The sequence below is a fragment of the Merops nubicus genome, unplaced genomic scaffold (assembly GCF_000691845.1).
Source record: "Merops nubicus isolate BGI_N331 unplaced genomic scaffold, ASM69184v1 scaffold10336, whole genome shotgun sequence".
Classification (NCBI taxonomy): Eukaryota; Metazoa; Chordata; class Aves; order Coraciiformes; family Meropidae; genus Merops; species Merops nubicus.
Genome location: NW_008614329.1, coordinates 1 through 27,562, shown reverse-complemented (window position 1 = coordinate 27,562; position 27,562 = coordinate 1). Strand labels below are relative to the sequence as shown.

Here is a 27,562-nt window from a genome sequence, read left to right as displayed (position 1 = left end):
GGAAGGTTCTTCCCCTGGCTGGCATCTGGTGGGTATAGGGAGGCTGGTTATTGCTTCCAGGCTTCTCCCTTCTCCTGTAAAACCTGAAGAGCCAGCAATGTTTGCAGGGCTGAGGGACGTCATTTGCAGGGGCACCTCTTAGGGTGCAGGCCCTAATTCTGGCCATCTGTAAGGAAATAAATTACATAGTTTTAGTGGTTTATGTATTTTTTTTATAAATCATATCCACAATTTATCCTTCTTTCCATGGAGCCCTAAAACTAGACCAGTTCTTTTTCATCTGTGGAGATTTTTCTTTTGTTTTCCCCTGAATCATGTTAGAACTTCCAAGTTACAGAACAAAGAAGAAAAGTTTGTTTTTTCAAAGAAAAAAAAAAAAAAACAAACAGAGAGTTGGTGAAAACAGCCTTGACAGCTGTACTTCCTGGCTCAGTAAATTAAGACTTTTTACTTTCTCCTTTCAGGGGTGTGTTTAGTCTAGATACTCTTGATTTATGTTATCTTTTTTGCCTGAGTTGTATTTTTTAATGCAGATTTGCAGTTATTTCATTCAAGCTTATGTTTGCCTAGCATGAGAGAAATGTGGAGAAGAATTTAGTCCCTAAAATGTTTCCCTTCTCAGTTTTTTATTTAAAGGACTACTTAATATTTAAAGGAATTTGTCTGTCTTGTTTTACCATCCCCTTGAAAGTAGCAGAGGTTTGGAAGGCAGCTGGGAAATAACCTTCATTTCTCTCACTCACAGAAGTGGCAGTGCACAGAGGACTCTTCTGGCAAACTTCGAATTCACAAGTGCAAGGTGTCTGGTGACATCCTGGCCATCAGAAAAAGGACACGCAGCATCCACTCCCGGGGATACAGCAGTAAAGACAGGGACTGCGGCTGTGGGGACACCAACTACCGAAACAGCAGGACCCAAAGGAAGACTCAAAGACCGTTCCTGAGAAACCCCAGCACACAAAGTGAGTGCTACCTGAGCTGTGAGACTGAGAGCAGGGGAAGCAGCCGGGAGAGGGGTGGCTACCAGTGTGTCCTTGCTTTTGCCTCCGTGTCTAACGAGCACACCTATAATTGGCTGCCATGCTCTGCGCAACTGCCTCTGCAATAGCAATAATGACAGCAGCAGCCTTTAGCAGTATCTAGGCTGTGGATCACAGGGAGGAGCGGTCTCTGGTCTGGTGGTGGAGGTGATGCTCTGGTGACACCTATCGCGCTGCCCGGAGATGAGAAGGCGGCGGGACCCGCGACGGGCTCTGCCCAGCCGGGCAGCGCAGAGCTCCCGCGGGGGAGCGGGGGGGCGGGGAGGGCTCCCCGGTGTCTCCCAGCGGGGCTGCAGCGCTCCGAGCCGCTCCTGCTCACGCTTTCTGCAAAAGCGGCCTATTTAAAAGAACCGTTGTTGCAAACGGATCAAGCGGTTTCTTCCATCGCTCGGCGCCGTGTGAAGTTCTGCAGCTGGAGCAATGCAGCACACCCGGGCTGCACACTCTGCTCTAGAGCAGGCTGTGCTCCTGCTCCTCGCCTAGAATACTAGACTGGGGAACGACACAGACGGGTCTGTAAAGCAGGAAGACAGTGAAGTCAGATGAGAAATGCAAAAGTTAGAAGATGCTGCACAGATGTCTATGAAATAAGAAAACAATGTCAGTATAATTCAAAATATTTCCTGACTTAAAGCCCCCCTCACTCTGGATGTGAGCAAGAATCTCTGGTATTCTTTGTACATTCAACCGCAGTACTATCTGTCTTGAGTTGTCTCATTGTTCAGACTAAATGCTGCCATGATATAATTTCTTCCATTCGTTTAGTGTGATCTGAGGAAATTCACAGTGTGTACCAGCAGACCTCTGCTGAAAAGCTTACATGTCACGGACTGCCAGACATTCCCTTCAAACTGGGGAATGATCCCCCAAGTGATATTTTCAAGGGGAGATACCTGCCACGTACCTTGGAAAGAGAAAAAGAAAAAACTGCAATTTGGGCTAGGGACACGGGGGAAGGATTGAAAACATTAAGAAAAGTCCATTTGTTATAGTTTTCTCCTTTACAACATTCTTACACCGCTTCTGTCCTCCTCCAAATCCACCTTAGAACTCCTCTGAGTAAAGCAGGTAAAGAGTCATGATTGATGAGACATTAAGGGAAGGGGTAGTTCAGGCCTCAGTCTTTAGATGGCATTTGGGTAAGATGCTTACATCTCTTTCAGTCACTTGATTAATAATCAAGTATTTCAAGTATCTTCAGAGTATCCATCAAGTACCTTCAGAGGTGGTTAAAATGCCAGAAATTTTCCCATCTGAGCCTATGAATCTTTCTGCATTATTTTATTTAGGAGTAATGTGGTTATAAATCAGAAAGAGGCTTTGAAAGATTTTTCTTTTTTTCTCTTTGGGAAGATGAATGTCTTTGTTGCCTTGGCTGGGAAGCTTTTCTCTACCTGACAGCAGGCAACAGCTAAAACAGTTTAGGGCAGGGTGGTTTGAACAAGGCTCCCTATCTGCACTTCTAAAAGATTCTGCAGGAAAGGTTCACAGTGAGTATCTCAAAGACATGCACATAAAAACCTGCAGTAGAACTGATACCACCTGCCACAGGCAGTGTCTTCTAAGAGCTGCCGTTTTACTCTGGTCCATGAATTACCATTAAGTATTAGGGGAAAAAGGCATGCTCAGGTAACAAAAGGAAACACCCTACAACTGATTTTTACAAGCGAAATTATGTATTTCTAGGGCTCTGCGTGTCTCACTTTACCAGACCAAATATGCTTCCAGGCATGCTTTCTGTCAGCTGGGGGTTTTATCAGCTTGCTTTGGGACAGGCATGTTTAGCAAAAGAAGTAAAAAGTGTCAGGTCTCCCGGACAGAGCCCAAACACAGGTATTCTTGTACATTATATCAAAAAACCCTCCATGACTTACTCGTTTCAGTTAATCTGACTTGTGTACACAGTAACTACAAGAGCTGCAACTCTCAAGCTCTGAGTTTTCGTCAGGTAAAAACAACACAATAAATCTCACTGTAGCTCTACAACATGGCAGATTTTGGTGATCCATGACTTGTACATGTAAATACAGATGGGGTGTGTGTTGAAGTATATACACACAGATAAATATAGACATGTATACACTGACATATGGTCGATTCTTTCCCTCTTAATGCCTACTTTGAGGGGAAAAAGAAAAGGTGTTATCCTTCTAAAAAGTAATTTTTATTCTAAAGACTAAAGTAAAATTTTTGTCGCAGACCAATTTATAGGTGGTGACCTTGTTTCACAGTGCTGAATAGTTTAATTTTCTAAAGCAGTTTCTAACCCTGTGGTCTCTGTTTTTTTGAGTATCTCTTTCCAGATATGCTTTCTGAGATACTGATTTTATTTGGGGGTACAGATACTAATTGTGCATAGGGTCAGACTAGCGTGAAATGCAGACCTTGAAGCAACAGAAATTTCATGTTTCTCAGGAAAGTGTGGGCCATGAGGTGTCAAAAAATCATTAAACAAGTTTCTGTAAAGCCACACTAAAAATCAAGCTGTTTTTCCTGAACAACATTCTTGCTTTTTTGGAGCATGCTCTGTGTTCATGGCATTGGCCATGGAGATTACATATGCAACTGGGAATGTTTCTTCCTTCTCCTTCAGAATACAAACCCCGATTTGTTCACACTCGCCAAACCCGATCCTTGTCTGTGGAATTTGAAGGTGAAATATATGACATAAATCTAGAAGATGAAGAACTACAGGTGTTAAAGACCAAAAGTATCACCAAGCGTCACGATGCTGAAAATGAGGGAGCAGAGGAAACCAATGGTGCTCCAGGTGACACGATGATCGCTGATGGCACCCATGCTCATGGTCAACCCAGCTCTGTCAGAGTGACACACAAGTATGGTTGCTTTTTCCATGGGTTTTTTCTTCAAATGAGATTTTATTCATTTTCTTCAATGCGTGTTTTTCTCTTGGCAGAGCTCTATTTTCAAACACTGGTATGAATGGTTTTGTCATCACACCATTTTTTAACTCCAGTGTTCTGTTGGCTTTTTAACCACTTATTTGAACTGTTTCCTTTCACTTAGATTTTTACTGGCCTTTATTGATTATTTTGATCTTTAGCCCATTGACTGTACGTTCTGGTTTCGACTGTTTTACATACTTGGAAGATGAATGTGGCAAGAGGAGTATATTTCTTAGCAGCTGGTGGTGAAATAAGAAATGGCATGTTTGGTTAACAAGAATCTATAAATTACAAACAAATTTTTATTTCAGTTTCATTTTCATTTCTGATTTGATTAAGAATCTCCAAGGTGGCACTGCCATGGCATTATTGCTTAGCAGGCCCAGATAATCTGTCATGGATAAGGGTTTTGGTTTTTTGGTTTCAGAGAAAACATATTGAAGAGGTTATTAATAAGTCAACATAAGAAGACTTTGCAGGATTTATTTATTTCTTAATAAAGTATAACAAAGAATTTAGTAGTAATGTTACAAGGAAGAGAAGAAATAGGTAAATGATTGGGAAACCACTGACTTTCTTCTTCCTCATTCCCACAGATGTTTTATTCTCCTAAATGACACTATTCACTGTGAGAGGGAGCTGTACCAGTCTGCCCGAGCCTGGAAGGACCACAAGGCTTACATTGATAAGGAGGTGAGAAGGATGCTAAAAGCCTGAGAGAAGTCTTTGCACTGCTACCTTTCCAAAGAATAGTTCTCACTTGGAAATATTCCCCGCAGATCGAAGCTCTCCAAGACAAAATTAAGAATTTGAGGGAAGTTCGAGGACACCTAAAAAGAAGAAAACCAGACGAATGTCATTGTAGCAAACAGAGGTAAGAAAGATGGCATTCAACACCAAGAGCTATATAGATTGCTAAGGCTTACCTGTTTTCCAAGTTTTTTGAAATGGAAAAGAACAAGCATAAGTTTTACTGGTATTTATAACCACTGTAGGCACTTGTTTTAGTTAGACTTCTTTTAAGAGTAGAGACTACTGTGAAACAAAAGAAGATAAATATTACAATTTTAAGATTAAATATCTTTGTATTATACTAATATATTTGAACTCAGCTGTAGCTTTGCTATGATCTAGCATAGAATCACTCACACAGATGGAACTTTTTTAAATGAAGTGAAATTTTTAAGTCTTTCTGTGTATTTCCTTAAAAAAATGTCAAAGATGGTATGTATCTGATTTGGTTTTCTGTTGAAAATGGTTTCATGACTTGATAATTCCTAATCATTTTCCCTGTAGCTATTATAACAAGGAGAAAGGGGTAAAGGCCCAAGAGAAACTCAAAAGCCATCTTCATCCCTTCAAGTAAGATTGTTACTATACTCTCAGCTTCTCATCTGTCTTTTGGGGGACTGGAGAAACATAATTGGTGGTTTGGGGGTTTTATTGTGGAAAGGGAAGGAAAAGGTCACATATAGCAAGTTCACAGAAGTTTTGGGCAGACTTGTGAAAGTTTATGTATAATATTTATTTTATAAAGGTATTGAAAGTAAACGGCTAAAATTAATAATTTCAGAAGCTAATTGTTAAAAAGATCCACTTAAACCTAAATGCAACAGTGCAGCATTTCTCATGCTCAATGAAGAGAATAGCTAGTCGTTACAGCTGGGGTGGAAGCTGAGCTAGAAGGGGAGGCATGTTCTCATCCTCCCATCTTTAAAAATCCAGGAAAATGTAAAAGCTGCTAGTGCTGCTGTTAACCAAATATAGACTGTTCTTCATCAGCCGTGCCCACCTTTCTGTCTGGACAGGGAAGCAGCCCAGGAAGTGGATGGCAAACTGCAGCTGTTCAAAGAGAACCGGAGGAGGAAGAAGGAAAGGAAGGGGAAGAAGCGCCAGAAGAAAGGAGACGAGTGTAGCCTTCCTGGACTGACGTGTTTCACCCATGACAACAACCACTGGCAAACAGCCCCATTCTGGAACTGTAAGTCTTGGGTCCTCATGCAGCCATGAGCCAGAGCATTATTTTGAGGACCTGGCACTTAGTAAGGCTGCTGCTCTTCTGAAGCATGAAATAAGACTACTTGAGTATGTTTGTAATTGTTACGTCACTTATTCATATGAAATTACACGAGAGGCTCCATGTTAGTTATTACAGAAAGAAAAAACAAGAATTTGCCTCTAAAACATAGGCTTTCAGAACCAGCCACTGAGATTTGTGTTATCTTTTGGAGATTAAGATGATCAAATGTTTAGTAGGAAATTTGATTTCCAGTTATTAATAATAACTTTACTCCTCCAATTGTCACAAATCCATCTTGGGACTTGACCTTTAATGTTGTTACAAATTTCAGCACATAAAAGGTCTAGTTTAATTTCATTACTTTGTTTTCAGAGTGTATCCTAAACACCTTATTGTAAAGAAAATACAAATACTTTCCCTTATGAATTGCTTCCACTATTCCCATTTTTTTATATTCTAAAAGAGTTTAAAGATCAGAACTGTGGAATGCTCATTTGGTGTACAAGAACAAAATACTATAGCTAAAAAATATTTCAAGTTAATTCAAAAGTCCAGGTGTAAAAGATAACAATCCTAATGAGACAAGCTTCAACACTTCTCAGTATTCACCACTAACAAAACAACACCCTTCTCATCTTTGGTGGTGGAGGAAGAAAAGCTTTGAAAACTTCACTTTCAGAAGCTTCATGATCAAATGATGAATAAGTTACAACATATTTGACTCCAAGCAGAAAATCTGTTGCAAGAAATATTTCCTTTCGAGAAAGACATCTCCTGGGCATAACCTGTTCTATGCACTAGGACTCCTGTTAATAAGGTCTTTACATTTTAAGATGTTCCTAAAGCAGTCCTCAGTGCAGGACTTTGTTTTGAAGATCTTCTGCTGACTGTTTGCCCAACATAGAATTATATTATCATCAATGGGCAGACCAGCAGCCAAACTCCTCCCTCCACTCCCACATCACACATCAGCGATCCCAAGTGCCAGACAACCAGAGGGAGAAACAAGTCAATGCACTCACCCAACACAGTGAACATGAAGAACCAGGGAAGGAGAAAAGACATGAGCAGTGGGAGCAGCCGGGCCAGGAGCCCAGTTATATAGCAGGGACTCAGAGACAGCTTCATGTTCTGGCTCTGCCATCCTAGGAACTCCACTTGCTGTGAAGAGTCAGGGAGCCCTTCTGATAACCGGAATCCCCACACAACACACACACACACACCGTGTAGACAACCTCCCAAGTCCAGTGCAAGCAGAATCAACTCCTACAGAGGTGGCTTCTTGCCATGCCTCCAAGTTAATGTTGAAGGTGGGGACACCTGGTGGGGATCTGCTCATCAGTTCCCACCCAAGGCTGGCCAGACCCTGGGTGAAAACCAGTCAGAAGGGTCTTTCCTGCCTGGTTTTGGACATCAGCGATATGTCAACTCTCATTCAGGGCTTGGGGTTTAAACTCCATCACTTCAAAAAACAATAATTAAATTGGCTTATTACTTTTTAACTGTTCCATAACAAACAGTTATGAAAAGCATTCTCATATTGCTATGCAGTCTGGCAATGCTCCAGCAACAGTCATGGGGTTAGTAAATGACCCTTCGATGCAGTCCATAACTGAAAGATGAGCTGGTGTATTATGAGTATTTATACTTATAAATAAGTGGTTGTGTGGTGTCCACCTTATAGTTGGACTTGATCCTAGAGGTCCTTTCCAACCATAGTGATTCTATGAAAAAGTACATATAAATATATATAATTACTATTTTATGAGTTTTGTTAAAAACATAGACACTGTTACAGCTAGCCACAGTACTAATAGCAAAGCTAAATTAATCTAAACAAAAATCTAAGACAATATTAATATTTTATTATTGGAATCAAAGACGCATTCTCACACAGCAAAGCTTTCAGTTTGTCTGAAAATTCAGCTATATCTTTCTTACAGCCTTTTCTTCTGGTGGCCAACCGTACCTTTCAATATTGTAAGCAATTCCAGTGAATCCTGTATGCAAATCTTAAGGACCTGAGTTTGTGTTGTTTTGTTGGGGTTTTTTTGTCTGAATTCTGCTCAATCCCAACAAACTGTATAGAACTCAGGACAGAATACGTCTCATTAACTATAGGATTCACTGTTTCCTGCTTTTGTCAACTGTATGTTTGTGAAAAACATTAACAACATTTAGCTTGTTTTAGATAAGAATCTAACATTATTCAAATAGAAGATTTTTTTTTCATTTAGCTAGAATTTAAGCACATGAAAATCTACAGAAGTTTCACCAGTAGCAGAAACAAACATTTTTTCACTGAAAACTAAGAACTTGTTCCTTTAATTACAGTGGGCTCTTTCTGTGCTTGCACAAGCTCCAATAACAACACGTACTGGTGTCTGCGAACAGTTAATGACACCCACAATTTTCTCTTTTGTGAGTTTGCAACTGGCTTCTTGGAATATTTTGATATGAACACTGACCCTTACCAGGTAAACCCCTTCCCCTCTTACAACATGTTTTTCAGCAGGCTCCTCTGGGTTTTTTCCACTTCTGCTAACAAGCCCTTTTCCCCCCATTCCCACAGCTGACTAACACAGTGCACACAGTGGAAAGGGGCATTTTGAACCAGTTGCACATACAGCTGATGGAGCTGCGAAGCTGTCAAGGTTACAAGCAGTGCAATCCAAGGCCGAAGGGGCTTGAAACAGGTACAGCAAAATATTATTTCCATTTTATTCAGGCTCTTTTTTTTCATCTGCCTAAGTATTAATGGTATCTGTGAAGTGTCACACTCCTAAGGTTTGCTCTGGATAATTTGGAATGATCCACACTCACCGCCTCCCGGTAGCAGAGGAGATGTTAAATCCTGTCTTTATTCCAAATGCTGACTGCCCATACAAACAACCTCAACCTATACACCACAGCTGAGACCTAATGTTGCAACCTTCTTACCAACCGCAGTTCCCTGCACTTTTGAGGAAAATATTATGTCTTTACAACAGGCTTGGAGTAGAAAAATAGCTGGTATTTGTACTTCATAACACTGGAAATTAATTGCATTTAACTTTGGTTGATTGAATATTGTGGGGGTTTTGTTTGTGTGTTTGGTGTTGGTTTTTGTGGTTTGGGTTTTTCTTTCTTTGTTTGTTTTTTTTTTTTTTTTTTTTTTTTTTTTTTTGTTTTTTTACAGGAATATTCCCTTCTACATAATTTGTGGTGTTGCATCTTTGTATCTCTTTCCTCACCAACAAATGTTACTCTTTTTTACAATACCTAATTGTTTGGGGTTTTCGTTATTTGGAAAACTGTCATTTTTCAGGTCTTTTCCATAAAACTTCCAGGAAATCTTTGTTGGACTGCAGCTCTGCCTTTATTTAACACAGTACATTTCTTTTTAGGAATTAGATGCTGTGCATGGAAATCTACATAGTGAATGGTTTTACAAGTTCTAAATACTAACAAAAGTTACTCTTGTATTTTCCTATATCAGGAAATAAAGATGGAGGAAGCTATGATCCACACAGGTATTCACACTTTTTTATTCTCCTCAGCAGCTTCTTTCCAAATAATTGCATGACTCCAGTCCATTCCAACTAATGTCCGCGTCCTGCCCTGTTGCACCCAGCAGAGCTTTTGGTGCATGTGTTTTCTAACCACTTCACACTCAACTTGGCCATTGGTTTTAGATATACCATCCTGCATTTAACGTAGTTTATTGTCATAGCGAGACTTCATGCAGCTCATGTTCCATGCCTGCATTTGTCAGATATTTACACAGGGAAAGCAACACAAAAAGAATAACTCCTTTTGGGTTGTTTTCCTGTTGTTCAGTTAATTTTGTATGGGTTGGTTTGTTTGTTTTTTTGTTGTTGGTCGGTTGGGTTTTTTTTCCTTCTGGTTTCATTTAGGAAGTCTGTACAGCTGCTTTTTAAACATAAACTCAATGTACTTAAATAGCTTTCCATGGTATATGTATCCAAAAAGCCTGATTAAACCTATGGAAGTGAACGCAAATCTTTTCACCGGCTTTAGCTGTAGGAAATGTTGGTAGACGCTGCTTAAAGCAGAAGCAGTGCTCAGAAGCCAGAAAGAGACAGGTCAATATAAGTACAGCAGAAAAATGAGGGTCCTTGGTAGGCAGGGGTAGTGGGGGCTGATGCTTTCAGACCAGATCACACGCATGAAATGAAATTTCTTCACCAGATGCAGTATTTGAATAGCAGAAGGGCACCTGGTGAGAGTTTTTTAATACCTAATGCTTGACCCTGAGAAGTACATGAAAGACTGATGTTTTCAAGTGCATTTATCTGTTTGCAAACATACTCACCACACCTAAAAGTTTATCACACAGAGCCCAGGTTCCTCCTGATAGAGGAACCAGTCAAATGTAAAGCAAAAGCCTGATGTGATTGAAAAACCTCAGGTCTTAACAGTACTACACTTGCTGTTCATTGAGCAATACTTGTACTCAGGGTGAAAAGCAGATTAAAGTCTGTCACATGTCATATTTAGACAAGATATCTTCTCATAGTGCATCAGCCTTAGACATTTTCTTCCCCATGCACTTTTTTGTGGATTAGCTCCTCATAGACGTTGCTTACCTGAGATGAAAACTGGGTCCAAGGACTATAGAAGTCTACATCAAACATTTTTTTCACAGGGTCTTCTGAAAAAAAAACCTTGTCATTAGCTCTCAGCAGCCAGGGAACAATTAAGATAACATATTTTATTATTTTATAGATCTCTGATTTAAGTATCTAATTTTTCCTTGCAGCCAAGTTTGTATTTTCTCACTTGAGGAGCTTTGGGATCTAGGAAGATGAGAAGCTTTTGGTTATATCCCTGTTGTTTGTGTTGCTCACTACAGCCCACTGGGAACTGGTTGCTATAATGGTAGAAAGTAATCCCTGTAGTTATACTTTTAAGGCTTTCTTTAGAAGATATCCTTGTGAGCATTCCTCATTTTAACTAAAGATCCAACAGAAATGGCATTCTTGAATTGCAGGATCGCATTAAATAGTACAGCACACAGGATTAATCTTTAAATTACATCTTTTACATCTTGCTGCACTGTTTAGTAATGAAAATATTTTAACTCCTGATACCAAGTCAGTAACCATTATGGTACTGGGATGAACACCCAGTACAGTCTAACACAAGTGATACTGCTCTGTGCCATTAAATTACACACACCCAGTTTCTCAATACACACAGACACCTGGGTTCAGTGTTTTGGTTCAAGCCCCATTTTGGTTAAAATTGGTTTTCTTTTCTAAAACTAAACAAACAAATTAATTAACAAAACAAATTTTTCAGGAATCATTAAAACAGTCTCTCAGAGGATGCTTTTCTTGATGCCTGCAGCAAAACCAGTGGAAAAGGCAAGAAAAAGCCCTGTGCTGCTACATCACCTGAACTACCCCTCAGACTTCCTTCAGGGCATGCAGTTCATCTGCTCAGCCCTGCTTCCAGTTCAAAAGATCCTGAGTTAGTACAGTCCTATGGGTGTTCGAAGAACCATACTGAGGTAGTGCCAGCCTGGAAACAGCTGTTTGCTTAAAACAAAGGAAGAGCAGGTCAATGGTGAACAACTCTTGTCACCGGTGTCCTTTGATGGGCAGCACAACTCCGCAGGCATCGCTGATAACAGGATGTTATCACTGATAACAGTGCAGTGATAACTGCACTCTCCTCTCTCCTCCCCTGCTTCTCTGGGGTTTTTCAAAGCCACCAAGGAGATGACCGCACCTACTTGTCTTTAGTTTCAGTGGAGAAATATCCAGATGCCTTATTAGTTTTGAGACAATGCAGCCATCGATGGCATCATGGGACTCCACAGCAGGCTGGCTGGAGAGTGAAGTTTAGCAAATGCTTGATTTGTAAAAAAGCAGTAGATGTTTTCCTATGAGCAGTTAGCAACAATTTTCCTCTCTTTCAGGTCTATGACACAGCTGCGAGATTCCAAAATATTGACTGAGGAAACCACTGCCATGCTGTTACTGAAATGCAACTCACCTGCACTTTCCCATTTCACACCTATTTGTAATGAGATTTCTTACAGGGCAAAACCTTTTCTTTCCTCTCTCCTTCCCGCTGTATGCTTTGATATCAGTGGGAAACTTTTCATACTCAGTGCTAAGCTGTGGAATTAAGCTGTGAGGTGACTCGGTCAACCAAGATAGAGCCAGCTCTAGGACCTTGAGACTTTGCTTTCCTCCTTGCTTAACGTGTATGAATACAAGGTACCTCTGCCCCATGTGTTTGAACAAGTGAATGCTTTTCTGCTTGACATGAAGATCATAGAACAATTCTCAATGCCTTCCCAGCTGTGAAGCTCCTCAGAGGCTGCAGAGACAGTGCCACATCTAGAGGAGAAAAAACAGGCCCAGCATCGAGGACCATGTAGCTCTAACTCAGACTTTGAGCTATTTTGTAGGAATACAGCAAACTCATTGCTGATCTCACTTCTCCACAGCTCAGCACCATTGTGCTGCTGCTGAGGCTCCTCTTCACTGGTCCCAGACCTTCAGGGCTTGCCCAGCTCAACCCTGGTCCCACTGCCTCGGAAATGCAGCAGAGGCTCCTCTGGGCCCAAAGGCACCTCCCTGGCCCCTGCCTTGGCCCCTACTGCACTGGTCCATCCCCAGACCTGTTACCAGTCAAGCAGCAGTGCTCCAGTTTCAGTTTCTGCCATCACATACCAAACTGCTTTGGCCACCAGGTTTGTTTTCCTCTACAGGCTCTGATCTGGGAAAGAAAAAAAACCATGAAACTACCAATACAAATACTAACAGGGCAAAATTTAAATATCATCACGCTTGCAGCATGGTTAGAGGGTTTGGTGACAAAATTCCTCAAAAATGCGTCCCTTTGTATGATGTTTCTAGGGCACTTTATATGTCTAAGCACTGGAACAGTAAGACTTTTTTCCTCTTGAAGCCTCTGCAGTATTTAATTATTTTTTGTTTCAGGAAACAAATTATGCATAATTTGTCTTACAAAGATGGCTCTCATGTGGCCATGGCAAGATTTCATTTCTCTCATCCACTTAAGGGAAAGAAAGAAGGAAGATGCTCTGTCATGGCTGTCCTGCTGGCTCCACAGAGCTGGTGATGACCCTGTAGCAGGGAGTGCGCTCTGGGTTTGGGAAAAAAAAAAAAAAAAAAAAGTAGTCTTCTGAAAACCTGCTGTAAAAAAAAAATAAGATATTTAAGTTTTATATTATAAAATATTTACAGCTGTTGTATTAAGTGAAGAGATATCAGTTAAGATCACAGATTCAGGTGTTTCCAAGTAAGCAAAGTTTGCTCAGGAAAGACAAATAGATTATTTGTGTATTGAACCACATTTCCTGCCTTGAAATATCAGAGGAAAGATTTACTTTGGGCTGTGGTCACAAAACCACCTTAGACCAGATTTTACTCTTTCACTCAGTTCAAGGATGCAAAGGAAGACAGGGAGATTCTTGCTGTGCGTTCAGCAGGAGCTGTGAAGACACCTGAGTCCAGAATCATTGATAACATGATAAGAGACATAGAGCATCTCACGTTTTGAGCTACATACCTTATGAATAGTGATGCTTTCAAGCAAACTGGAGTAGAAACACATACAGAAGCTTTGCTTGCACTTTTAAGCTGGTGATCACCATTAGGCTTTATTCTTTCTCTCCACAGGGGACAGTTATGGGATGGATGGGAAGGTTAACCTGCCTAGTTCCACTGGCGACATCAACTGGCAAGGACTGGAAGACTTGTACAGTGTGAATGAAAGTTTGTATGAACACAGACACAACTATAGACTTAGTCTGGCTGACTGGACTAATTATTTGAAGGATGTAGATAGAATATTTGCACTGCTGAACAGTTACTACCAGCAAAACAAAACAGATGAGGCTGACAGCGCTCAAAGCCACGGGAACAAGTCATCCACACCCTTCAGCCTGGTGGAAATGACCTCTGTTGAAGAATCGAGTGGCCTGCCCGCAGAAGAGCTGCAGCTCATTGTGCCAACAGACTTCGCAGCCCTCGCTTTGAGCATGGTGAATTTAACTCAGGAGAGGAAACTTGAATTAAAAAACGATATTCCTGAGAAAAGTAGTTTGAATGATGCACACTGGAGAAATAATCAGCAAGCTGAAAAATGGATGGAGGATAAAGGATCAGACCAGTTTAATAAGGATTTCAGTGGAAACGGTTTGATAGAGTTGGAGTCCCGGCACAGTTTCATGCTACAACCCATCAGTATTCCTCAAAAAGACACTCGCCAGGATGGTGATGCAGTGGAAGATATATTTGAAGGTCAAATGTATCTTCCCTTGAGGTCTGATGAACCCCTCGCTCAACCGGCTGTAAACGTATCCATTCCGGATTCATCTATCAGTACCCAGAAAACAGGAACTTTCCTGACAGAAACAGAACAGAGTCTTGCAGGGGAAACATCACAAATCCTAAACATAGAAGGCAGCACCTCAGCTCCACTCTCCTTGGATTAGATCAAGCTGTAAACAATTAAATGAGTTCTCCTTTTCCTTATTAGCAAACTAATAAACATCATAATGACAACTGACATTCCATGGTTATTGTAGAGACGTTTTGAAGCTAATTTGAGCCCAGTTCAGTAGCTGTCTGTGTGCATTTGTTTTACTCATATGCACATATTTTCACAGTAATTATCTCCACTGGGAAGTTAGATTTCCAGTTTTTGATGAAAAGAAAGCAACTTTCAAAACTTTCAAACCTAGTAGCACATTCTCCAAAAGCTAAGATTTATTTCTTTGAAGAGGATGTCCAAGCTATTTTCCCTATTTCCAAACAAACCCAACACAAGTGAACGTCCACCCAATCTGTCGGCATAATGTCTTTTTCATGAATTATTTTAACCACTGGTAATTCCTAATGTCACGCTTTTTGAGTAAAATGCACTTTCAAAACCTGTATGCCATACCATGTATAAACCCAACTTTTCAGTGTAATTCATTTGGTCATTGTCTACTGTGATCGTAGAACCAACATATAGACAGACAGGAATGAGGTAATTAGCATGGACTGTGGAAAACAGATACTTTGGGTATTACTTTAGCAAAAATATTGCATGGTTTTGTTACTTTAATTTTACTTTCAGAAAGGTATGGCTAATGATTGCTTATTGTAGGAAGATTTGTTTAAATTGGATTGTTTCCCTATATGGTGACATTGTCAGTATTAAAAATCCATGAGGTTTCCCAACTTTTTTTTTTTTGCTGATACTGGTAGAAAAGTTTACATCAATCCCTATATGCTCTTGTCATCTGATTTTTACCACCCCGAGCAATATCTTGAAAGCATTATTATAATTTTGAGACTTAAAATTGTTCTCATGTTGAACAGGCATTAAAGGGAATGATAAAGTCATGTTAAACTTACGTTACTTTAGCTACAAAAGGCACATGAGGTAAAAAATAGTTTAGATCATTTTTGTTCCTGTATTCTTCTTCTTGAACTTTGCCAAACATTAAATTCTATAAAGTATAATCCAAAAATGACTTCGAAAAGCTGTATTACTTAAAACTTCATATCTTCCCTTGCTTTTCTATACATTTCTAAATAATCAGCACAACAACAACAGAGCATTACCTCAAGCAGATGTGAATCCAGAGCAACCCACTCGCGGGTGCGTTTCCTACCTGGTGCGGGTTATTTAGGGTAGAAAGTATTTTTTGCCTGTTCCAAGCACTGCAGGTTAAACTTACGTTCATTGCATTGTATTTTGTGTTGAAACTTTTTAAAAAGGAGATTCTTTTAGTAGGATTCTAATAACTTTAAGAAGCAGTCTTTTTGAGGGACTCTGTACATATGTTAAAATTACTAGCTCTTTATGTGATGTCATGTGTCACGGTCTGATTGATAGAAAAACATATTTATGGTCATGAATGATGCTATTTGTACACAGTTTTTAAGGTACTAGGATACAGACTGTGTTTTTAAATCTTGTATAATATTTCTGTGATACTTTTATAGAACAATTCTGGCTTCAGGAAAGTCTAGAAGCAATATTTCTTGAAATAAAAAGTGTTTTACTTTACCTGCTTTGTAGAAGTCCAGATCATGCGGTTTTTCCTCCTAATTTAATGTTTCTTTTACAAATACATTAACAAACAGTCTCCCTTTTAAGAATCCATCCACATTTATAGCAATGGGTAACAGACTAACATCCTGTTAGTTATAAATTATTCCTGGAGATTGTGAACAGTATATTTTAAGACATGCTGATTTTTTTTAAATTTCCAGTTCACCCAATCCTTTCTCCCTTGAAGCTTGTGCACAAAGCTGCACGAACAGCAGTTCCTGGAGGCAAAGTGATGGTAACGTGGGGCCAGCCCCTGCTCGGCTGTTTTTCTTCCTCTCCACAGAGCTCTCCAAGCGGTTAATTTCTGCACCATCAGGACTTAGTGGTGATTCGTTGGTTACCAAATTCAGTGGCAAGATTTGGTTTTGCCTGACCACGCACTAAAAGTCCCAACACTTGATTGCCTGATCCAGAACAACTGCACAGCAGCCCATGTCCCCCTTGTGTCACTTTTTTTCTGGACAGAAATTAAGCACACATGATATGCTATTTTTTATTTCCAAATATCAAGTATTCAAGTTTGCTTTGTAAACACATGTTTACAACAGATGCTGACAGTATTTTCATTAAATGATGTGTTACACAGCTTTAGAATTATTCTAAGCTCTGCTGAGAAATAAATATCAATTAAAAAATATCCCATACAGGAGCCTAACATATGCAAAACAAACTGCATAAACCAATTAGTCTCTTCTTAACATAGCACAGCACCCACACACTCATACAGTCAGACGTACACTACAAATTCCCTTGTTACTCTACACATTTGTGTAATAATGAGTTTTTTAAAAACTAAAGCAGCTATGGGCAGTACACCCACTCCACGCTCCTCACATATGACCCAGGCTGCTGCTGCTCTGCTTATATCATCTGTCAGAGGTGCGGACTGCGGCCATGGGCACAGCTTCCCCACAATCAGCGAAAAGAGGAGGTCTTCTCTGAGGAAAGCCTCCACTCAACCATGGATCTCACTAACTCCAAATTATCTTTTTTTTTTTTTTTTTTAATTCCCCAAAAAAGCCTTCAGTTTTGGATGCTTTTGTACCTTTTTTTGTGTGTTTTGAAATTTCTCTCCATGTTTTCAAACATGGAGTTTGTTGAAGAGGTAAAATTCCTGACCTCTCAGTGCTACTTAGGATACAAACACGAGCAGTCCAGGCACAGGAACACAAAATAATGGCCTTTCAGAATTCAAAATGGAAGGAAAAAATTTTCTCTTCAAGATTTGAAAACCAGACCTCTCTGTTTTACATCGTAGCTCACTTTAAAATTGACCAGAATTGGCCTGCATTGCTGGACACAGAATTTGCTCTTATTCTTCCCCTTGCTTTCAGATATTCCATGTAAGAACATCAATATTTCAGATCTGAATCCCCAGTTCCATTCAAACACTTACTAATGTTGCTTGGTTGATGTGTCCCAGAATTTAGCCCAATGTTTCTGGTCAGTACTACAGAATTTTTTTTCAGCCTCTGCTTAAGCAAATCCACTAAAGTAACGTACTACAGCAGTATGAATACATCCAATATGAGATTTCTGTGGATTTCTGTAGCTTTTGCCCCAGCTGCTATTGCAGGTCCACATCCTGCACTGCATCCCAAAAAGGACCTTCCCACAGGAGAGCTAGGTAGGAATTGGCCCACCAGGAATTAAACACACTGTCTTTGCTGCAGCAGAAGCCCAGGCCTTAAAAGCAAAACACACACAGTTGCATCACTAACAACGTGAACAGGTCATTTAAGTCATAGTGAACACATCATAAAATACTTCAGTAGCTATTAGCACCACAGTGTTGTTTAGTAATTTGTCCAAAGATTACCAAGCTGTCTCACCCTTCCTCAAGGTGAAAAATGGTTTGGATGCTTTTTGTAGCCCTTCATGAATTCCACAGCTTTTCACCTATTCTATATCATGAACAAAATGTTGCTACAGGATAGCATTGTGAACAAACAGTTTAAGACAGAAAAAATAAGAAAATACAGTACACACAACGGATAGTGTAATAATTAGAAGAGGAAAATACAACCTGAATAAATAAGCATCCATTTCATAACATATGAAACCAAGAAAGGTTTGGAGCTACTTCGAATTTGCAGAGCTACACCTGCGTTTAAAAGGCTGCATGAAGTCAAAAGAAAATAGCCTGTCTGAAGGACTGGAGGGGGTGTTGCTAAAAACTGCAGTTATTGTAATGGATCTGGCTATGGGGTATTTGTGGTGTCAGCTGTCTTCCTCCATTTATGCAATATATGCTGTGGAAAGGACAGGGGGAAATTCCCTTTCTACAGATAAGGTGGGCTTTCAAAACTTTTTTTTTCAACACATATCGGTGATATTCAGTGTAAAGAAGAAGAATCCTGTAAGCCTTGGCCATACCTGGTCCCCACATCTCAACTTTGTGACTACGTTTACCTGTAACCTTGTTGAATTGTTATTTGTAAAGCAAGATGTTATAAGGGAAAAAAAAAAAAGCCCTAATTCTATAACAAAGAATGAATCTACCACCATGATGTCAGCTGTTCACTCTAATGGAAAAAAAATTGCCTATTAAATCAGTATGTGAAGAACCTGAAATGTGTTGATCTAGGTTTCTTCTACATAGGGCAAATGCAAATTCCAGGTACATCTCTATCTAGGTGACAGAGGGTTTTAAGGTTTTTAAGCCCCTGGAAAGCAACTACAGCTAGACAGCTTCAGCTGGGGGAACCCAGACCCTGCAGCACATAGCATGGCATTGCCCTGTACCCTTATAAAATACACGTTATGGAGAAAACAGGAAAAGATAAGCTTGTTCAGGAAATATTTTGTCTTTGTTTGATCTCTGAAAACAGCAGTAGTGACCAGAGCATAAGAGCCAGATAAGCACTTGACATCACTTGGCTCTCACATGCTTGCTAAAGCACCAGCTTGTTCATGTCCAGCCCCCGCTACCAGCCCAGTTCTTTAGCCTCATCATCAGGCTCGCAAGGCTGGGAATCTGGCTCACAGCAGTAAGACACTTTGAACCTATTCATCATCAGTTTTATGCCAATATAACACTACAAAAAGCTGTGGTATTACACACACAGAAAAAAGTAGTAAGGCAGCAATAATTCAGGCATTTGTGGGGAAAACCTGCCAGAGCAGCAGATCAGGCGCTGAGCCCTCTCCCAGCCATGCTGGCTGGAGTTAGTTACACAGAACTGGCAGCACCCTGCTCTGACTGCACAGGACACCACAATTTGTCACCTGAACTTCTAGGTCCAAGTCCTGGGAAAGGGCACAGCCCAAACCTGCAGCACTATGCAAGCAATTTCACTGGCTTTGAGGTCAGAAAGCTGCCCTCAATTAACCTACCACGTAACACAAACATTTTCAGCCAGAAATTCATAAAGTGAATGGTGGGAAGAGCTAGAATCTATTTTTCAGCATGTCCACAAAGTAGTTTCCCTTTTAACTGGGTTTGAAAATGAAAGCTTTAGTCTGTTGCCAGAGATCTAAGTAACCACACGTGAATGCCACAGGGGAGCACTCGAGGGCCACTTTGTGCTCCTCTGGTTACAACAGTCACTGAATCCACAGGATAAAAGGTTCACCACGGAAATTACTGTGGGTAAAGGATCTCCTTTTTGAATGCAGGTGGGATTCAGTCCAATACTTACATATGTGCATTATTTTTTAAGTGCATTACTTAAGTATATAAACTTACACAAATATTTAAGTGTTCTCCTGGATCAGAGCCCTAATGAATGGTTAACGCTATGAATTAATAAGCTACAATTTCAAAAAGGAAAACATTTTTTTAAATACTCCACTCAAGTGCTTGTAACTAATTTAGGGGCTTTCAAACTTACGTTTCTAATACCTAGGAGAAGATTTGTGCCCCTACCTCACAGAACAGCAAGTTCTGAGGAACCACACGTTACTACATGAACTTTTAAAGATACAATGGCTGGTCCAAGAACTGAGTTTCCAATTCAATACAAATTGCACCAGAATATACAACACGTTTCTTGCAGCTGCTCACACTGCACTAAAAGGATATAAAATGTCACTAGTTCTAAATTATACCACATTATATCCTGTATGTCAATGAGGAAGAAGGGGGACTGAAACTAGAGGGCCTTTGCTTAGAATTAGGAATACAGACATTCCCACTCTCCAGATATTCCAGCCAGGACCACAGCCCCAAAAGCTCAACAGACTACCCTTTCTGAATTTTTCCCCTCTTTTGAGGAAACAGATAAACGTGAGCCTACGCAGGGACAATTCCCCCATTCAGTTAAGCACACCTACTGGGGCTACTTCTACACGCACGACCCTCACTTTAAATCAGAAATGTGGTGTAAATTAGCCTGTCCTTGTGATGGCACTCAGAGGACCTTTGGTTAAACACCAGATGTTGTTGCTCCATATTCCTCATCCCTAACTGGTAACTGCAGGTAGATGACTGGGCCAAGAGCAGCCCATAGGTGAGCAGGACCCTGCTTGACCTTTTCCTGTGCTTGCTGCCATCCAGACTTCAGTGCCTGGGGCCAGAGAGGGAAAGCGGCAGAAATTACAAGTTAATGGAACTTTATGGTCAGGGGATTTCACAGTCAGAAGGCAGCATGGGCAGTAGGTAAAGCTCCTTTTTTCTTCCCATGAGCTGGTTTAGCACCACACACCGATGGTGACTGCTGCAAGGGATGCATGGAAGTCCTCCAGCAATTCTGGTTCCTTCAGCAAAGTCCACCTCAGAAAATAGTGTTTGCTCAGCAGGTCTCAGTCCATATTTCTGTCAATGTTGACAATACTGGAGTTGACTTCTCTAGGAAGTTATTGTATTTCCCCTGCATGCCTTTATTGGCTTAGTTTAGACTTAGAGCTTACTGACAATAAAGCCTCCTTTGGGAATCAGTCAAGAACTGGCTAGAGTTTGGGCTCTCTTTCTTTCAGAGGATGCTGATTCAATTAAGTGATTTTGCAGAAATATATTAATATTGTCAAAATAATCCTATCAAAAAATACTGACGATTTTTATGTTAAGTATTGCATATAATTTTGAAAGGAAAATTTAGAGGCTTTTCCAGTATTTTTGAGGTGAACACATCTTTTCCTCTACAGTGCAGTTTCTCAAGTGTTCTAAAAATGAATGTTTTCAGAAGTGCCAGGACTTCTTACAAAGCAGGTGTTCTCCGCCCCAACAAGCTCTGAATACAGCTAAAGTCAGCTCTGAAGCAGCAGCAGCTGCAGAAGTGTCACTTCTATCACTCTCATTCTCTGCCATCAGAGTCAGTTCCTTGCAGTCCTGACAGACTCATCTGCCCTCCCTTGTTATTCATGTGGAACAGAAGCACATGAGGCACGGAACAGAATAAATCTGGACAGATGCTTCATTTCCAGTCTTTCAGTTCCTGAAATACTCTGTTTCTGAGGTATTCGGAAAGATTGTCGCTCTTCAACTCACCCCGTGCTGATTAAAATGAGTGATTAAAGTGGATGGGTGATGGGCTGCATTTACACTTTGTCCCACGACCCTGCCTCAATTTTTGCCACAGCAGGAAATTCTTGGTGCAACAAGCATTTGAGACTGGAGGAAAAGGAGACATACATCGACTTTGATCTCCTATGGCAAAAAAATACACCAAATACCTTTGAGTCAAGGAAATGTATTCCTAAAGTATTCCTCAGGACGAGTAGTGTAGAGGTTAACATCTCAGGTGGCACATGCTGACTGATATTATACCTGGTGGCTGTACAAAGGAAAAAAGCAATTCTCAGGCTTGAACCCCAAAAGCCATTAGTACATCCAGAATAGCAGGAGACAATTAAAACAAAATTTCTCCACATTGTAGTCTGGGGTAGAAGCATCTGAGTTTGCAGAGAGAGAAAGTGGGAATTGTTACAAGCCACATAAACGGACTGAGAGATTTTGAAATAAGCAACCACTGTTTCAAGCAGGGGAACCAGCCCCACGGGCAGTCCCACATGCCGGTCAAGAAGTGCCAGGAGACAAGGTAAGGCAGCCAGCAAAGGAGGAGAGGGAAAGCTGCTCTTCCTAGGACAACGCAAAGGATGCCAAGGAGAGTACTGCCTTTAATTTCAAGGACTTGATTCTGTACAATGTTTGATCAACTTACGTATTATAAATTAATAACTAAACCAGGAATAACTCTATTCAAAAAAATGCAGAAGTTCTGCTCTTTCCTATTTATTTTCATGCCAGCTCTCTACATGGCAAAATCCAAACCTGGCTATCACCGAGTACTCTTAAAAGAGTGCTTTTAATTTCCTAAACCTCTAAGACTTCCCCTGCAGGGCAAAATACAGCTTTGACTTCCTACTGTCCACCTGAAATCATTCTCTGTCCTTTGAGACATCATTAGTACATCATACATGTGGCACTACAAAGCCTCTGGAGCAAGAAATGAAATGCCAAGCACATTTGATTAGAAATTCTCAGCATCTCCTGGGGAGAAAACACACTACAGTAATCTGGAATAAGCAAAGGACACATCATGTCCTGTGGGTCCATACTTGCAGATAATTTCTATTCTTAGCTCTTCCCCTGGAAGGGCAAAGGAGAGACAACTGGCCCTTTGCCTTCACAGAAGCTTCCAATGAAGCTGAGAAAAGAAAAAGTGGCCATGTGTGGAACAAACCACACAAGTGGACCTGAGACATACAATGAGGTCATCAGCTCCTCCTCAAGATTTTTTCACTGAGGCTGGACTAGGCTGGCACACATTTTGAAGGACAGCCAAGCTCTTCCCATCAGGCTATAACTGGTTGTTTTCTTCTTCAGGAAAAGCATGGATTTGGCGCTAGTAACAACCACCCAAACAACATTGTAGAAACATGTGCATATCTGCTCTGGTATGTGTGTATGATTCCTACATCTTAATGTTGTTATAAATTAATTCTGAAGTTTCTTACTCCAAGCATTACCCTTTCCTAGTCTGTGTACTTTGTGAAGAATGACTACATCGTATCAAATGGAAATTAATGCCTATAATTTAACAGGATAAAGATATTACGACTTAACGTTTGCAAACATTACCTGATGCATAACTTCTGTATGGCTTAACAGGTTGTTAACAGTACTTTAAACCTTATGGTTTGTTTTAAACTTAACACTTATACCTGAAAATAGCCCCTTTCAGATTCAGTTCCAGTAATGTCCTTAAAAGCAAACTTTAAACTTAATTTGCTGCGCATACAATTATCCAAGTAAGTTGCATAGTTTAAACAAGTTTGGTTGTGCTTTGTAGCAGAACTCACAGTAATTACTCATCTCTTAAAAATACGACTTGCAGATATGAAGCTGACGATACATTTAAGCATTTCTGTGATGTCTAGACAACAACGATATGAGTTGTCGTCACTCTTCCACTGACTTCTGCTGTTCATATTATCTCACCTTTACACTGATATTATATCAGAGCATGGACGTTTAACAGATACATCTAAATTGATTTTTAAAACTCCGTTGTCGGGAGGACAGAAATGAGAATTTGGGTTGGTTTGAGGTATACAGCCCTCAGGAGCATACTATGGTGGTTTGCATTAAGCTTTGTTGGTTTTATCACGTGTTACATTTAGATTAAAAATAGAAGGCACAGGTGTTTTACAAGGCGCCGTAATTAAGTCAACCAACAAAACTGAATATTACATTACCAAGCCAGGGGTCTAGATCTCAGCAGTGACCTCTTCCAACGCATTTTCATTTGAAGAATTTATTGCTTCTGAAAAAGGACCAGGATATGTCTGTGCTACACAATTCATTCCTTCTGCCACACTGATGTCTCCTCGGGAACTGAAGGTCGGGCAGGATCTAGTCCGTGCATAGTTTTGTTGAGGTCCTGCCTGGCCGACCATTTCACTCACAGTGTTCACCAGCGAATCTCTCCATCTCTGTCTCTGCAGTTGCTCTTCTTTACACTTAATGGAATACCAGGCCAGGAAAATAAAAAAAAAACCCACGAACTTGAGAGCAGCTGCCAACCCAAAGTAGACAAAACGAAACGAGGTGACATCGTATTCCCAGCAAGATCCCTGTATGCCACAATCCTGTTGCCAAAGCATGCATGTGGTGTCAATAACAGCCCCAAAATAAATTGGAGTGGGAATGTAAGCTGAAATAAAAATAGAAACAGAAAAAATATGTGTTAGCATATAGTGGAGAACTTCTGAAGAAACTATAAGCCTTAGCCAAAACAGTGCGGGTTGAGAATTTTTGAGATTTCTATACTGCTGTCCTCACGTGAAATGTAAAACATGGAAAACTGGTCAGCTGATCTTCCCACCAATACTACTTATCCCACACATGAAAGGTACCAATGGGAAAGAATTCTAGTGAGGAAGACAATGCAGCAGCACCTCACAACAGGTACTGCTTCAACCTGCTGTCCCAGACAGCTCTTCTTGAGTTGCATCTCCCTCAAAAGAAAACTCTATATAGCTCTGCTCTTGTTCTCCTAGCATAGTCCATGCTGGCTCTGCTTGTATGTGCTGTAGTAGCTGAACACCTGGAATGTTCTTTACATGCAGGATTTCAGACATTTAAAAGCCTGAAATAAACTACTTAGTGGAATAAAGAATGCTAATGTGTACCATTTTTGCTTTATAATATTTGAAACTAGACATTAAGTAACAATTGCTTCTTCTTTTAAAAATGCAAAAAACTATTGTCACCGCTGAAAGCAATAAAAAACTGTTTCCTAAAAAAAAAAAAAGTTCTTATGCAATCATATTTAGTAACTATTAATTTTTAAATAACATTTGAAACTCTAAAATAGCTATTTCTGGGACAAATAGTTGTTCTGGAAAGCCAGTAACAATGAAAAAAATTAAATACATTCTCAGCTACAGCATTTTCAGAAGCTACTAATTTTAGGTTCCTAATACAGGCAATTAGTTGTAGATTTTATGGAACTTTAGCACTTTTGTGGTACATTAAAGGTGAGCCTTTATGGAAATGCTGAGTAACTGTGAGACTTACCAAGAGTTCGTAATAAAACAAACTGCATTCCTAGTGCAAAGGGCCGCTCCCCGTCTTCCACAGACCTGGCAGGCGAGAAAAAAAGTCCTCTGAAGAAACAATCACAACAGACAATCATTGGAGTATCTCCTCGCTGTACCTCCTGACTTTTTTCTGAGCAACAGAAAAAAAAAAAAACTTTGTCTAAATTTCTTCCATGTACCTTCTAATAGTGTTAAAGTATAGCCAGCCCCTCTCATCCCTGCTTAATCAAAGTCTCAATCATTCCTTTTAACCTTTCCGCACCTGTGTAAGGCCTGAGGAATTTAATCTAAATTCATTAAGGAAATTTAGAGAATTTATCCAAAATACTTATGGCTTCTCATGATAGTTTCCTATTATTTCATATGATGTCTTGCTTTATTTTCTTGGTTTTTCCAGAAAAATTAGAATTAAGAGATAATTAAGTTGCTGTGCTGTTTTCTATCCTTAAATGACCACAGTGGCACCAGCACTACTACTGTACAGTTTCTAAATTCTTGTGAAGCAAAAAAGGGGAAATTCAAGAACAGGCAGGAATTAACAGTTTTGAGACAGAGAAAGGGATAATTTTAAACACTAACTTTTTTTTCATTTGCATGTGAAAATGCAAATCCTTGCTCTAAGAAGGCTGAAAATTTCTTCAGAACTAATAATTTTCTTCATGATGCTTTTACTTGTTCTCTCTTTATGGTGCCTGGAAATCGCTGGGCACTTCATGCTTCCTAAAGTGGAGTAAGTTTTCTACTTATTCTAAACACAAGCAAGTTCTGCGCTGTCCTGGTCAGCCCTGTTCTACTCAATTTGTAAGGACATATCAGCTTGAAGGAGTTGGGCTGCACCACCCCAGCCTCTTCTGGCACCAGCACTGCTGACAGCAGGCACAGCACAGAGACCTCAAACCCCCAAACCTCCTCACCTGAGTGTCACTATGATGGCTGAGGGCTGGGCGCATGCCGTTATCAGGGTGACGATGAAGAGGAATATCAGGAAGGGGATCAGGGTGTTGCAGGTCCGATCGCACTTCCCAGACACGGCGTAGCCATTCTCGTTCAGGTAGGTTTTGACGATGACCAGACGGAGCTGGCTGCGCTGCCCCACTGTCGGTGGGGTGATCACCTGCCGACTCTGGACACACGCACACTCTGTGTAATTCCTTACCTAGGGAGAAGGAAAAAAGGACATTCCTATGTGAAAAACCTGTGTCAGAAAGACACTGGGCAGAGACGTGGTACAACTGCCTTGCGGTACTTCTCAACCAGCAACCTTCTACGTCCAGCATCATCACCCCAAGGACAAGTGGGTTGCACACAGCTAGGCAGGTGAAGCACTTACCCCCATGCTGTGGTTGCCACCATTGATGCAGCCAGCGAGGCAAGGATTGAAATATGTTATTCCATCTGATCCACATACGGGCTCATACTCATGGATCTTACAGCCACAGTTAACATTACAGCTCCCAGTCAGATTCCTGTGGGCCATGGCAAGAGTGGGGCTGAAGGAAGGAAGAACAACATGCTGGGAGAGCAAGCACAGAGGAAAAAAACATCCTACCCATCAACTCTGGAACTGAGAGCTGATTCTATCAGAGAGACTCCACTAACTCTAGGTTATATACACGATTTAAACAATACAGAACACCCAAAACTTCCCTGCCATCAAACAAAAAGACAACACAGAAATAATACCACAGTTTAAAACTTGTATCTTACTTGTCCAGGTAATAGCTGTAATTTCCCCATTTTTTCTTCCTTTAAAAGTTAAGACACCGCGATTTTATGTCTATCCTAAACTGCAGCAATTTGCTGTTGATTACTAGCGAAGGGCTGTGATGAGATGCAAACATCACGTGAACCAACCAGCATCTCTTTGCACATGCCAACAACTCCTCAGAACACTTCATGCTTGCATTAGTTGTATGTACATGGGAAATCTACAGCAAGGTCAAACCCAAACAATATCTTCCTGCAGTTCAGTAGTCCTTGAGAATAGGTAACTATACTTATCTCTGAGATTGAAGATTCCAAAATATGCCTAATAGGGGTTTTGGAAAGAATTCACATATTTCAAACACATCCCAAAGTCCTCCTTCAGCCAACACACTCCTCTCCCTTCCCTACAGTGGCCAGAGATCTAGCTTAGCTCAGCAGACAGGGCCAAGCTGCCTGTCATCTGCATGGTGTTAGGACCCTCCACAGCTACAGTGCATGATAGCTCAACAGTGAAGAAAGGCAGTGCTTTGACAAGGCAGTTTTAGATATTCTTTTTTTCCTTGGGAGTTTTATTACAGTGGCATCCAAACCCTTTGGTGGGTCATCAACTTAGTCTGAAAGATTACTCTGAATGCTCCATGTGCCACCTTTCACCAATGATAACAGACTGCAGGATGCTGCAGCTCATGGCTACAGCCGCTCTGGCCCCAACCCAAAGAGGGGCACAGCTTCCTGATGTTCTCCCAGGAGGCAGGACTTGCCCAGCCCCATGACACAAGGCTGTCACTCTGTCCTGGTTTGGGGTAAAACAG

The 27,562-nt window shown here is 40.6% G+C and overlaps 2 protein-coding genes across 2 annotated transcripts in view; one reads left to right on the top strand and one right to left on the bottom strand.

Moving 5' to 3' along the window:
- SULF1 (sulfatase 1) overlaps window positions 1–14,165 on the top strand; it is a 52,858-nt gene extending 38,693 nt beyond the window's left edge. Inside the window, 10 exon segments of the mRNA XM_008942185.1 lie at window positions 746–962; window positions 3,634–3,877; window positions 4,543–4,639; window positions 4,726–4,820; window positions 5,243–5,308; window positions 5,755–5,927; window positions 8,301–8,443; window positions 8,539–8,662; window positions 9,445–9,478; window positions 13,628–14,165. Of these exon segments, the coding sequence (XP_008940433.1) occupies window positions 746–962; window positions 3,634–3,877; window positions 4,543–4,639; window positions 4,726–4,820; window positions 5,243–5,308; window positions 5,755–5,927; window positions 8,301–8,443; window positions 8,539–8,662; window positions 9,445–9,478; window positions 13,628–13,658 (1,224 nt within the window). The 3' untranslated portion in view covers window positions 13,659–14,165.
- Window positions 14,166–23,528: 9,363 nt separating this feature from the next.
- On the bottom strand, window positions 23,529–26,533 carry LOC103774760 (solute carrier organic anion transporter family member 5A1-like; the record flags this gene model as incomplete). Its single annotated transcript, XM_008942186.1, has 4 exons — window positions 23,529–24,154; window positions 25,021–25,085; window positions 25,958–26,199; window positions 26,374–26,533. Coding segments are annotated over 4 exons (913 nt in total), but the record flags the coding sequence as incomplete, so codon positions are not given.
- Between the last annotated feature and the right edge of the window lie 1,029 nt (window positions 26,534–27,562).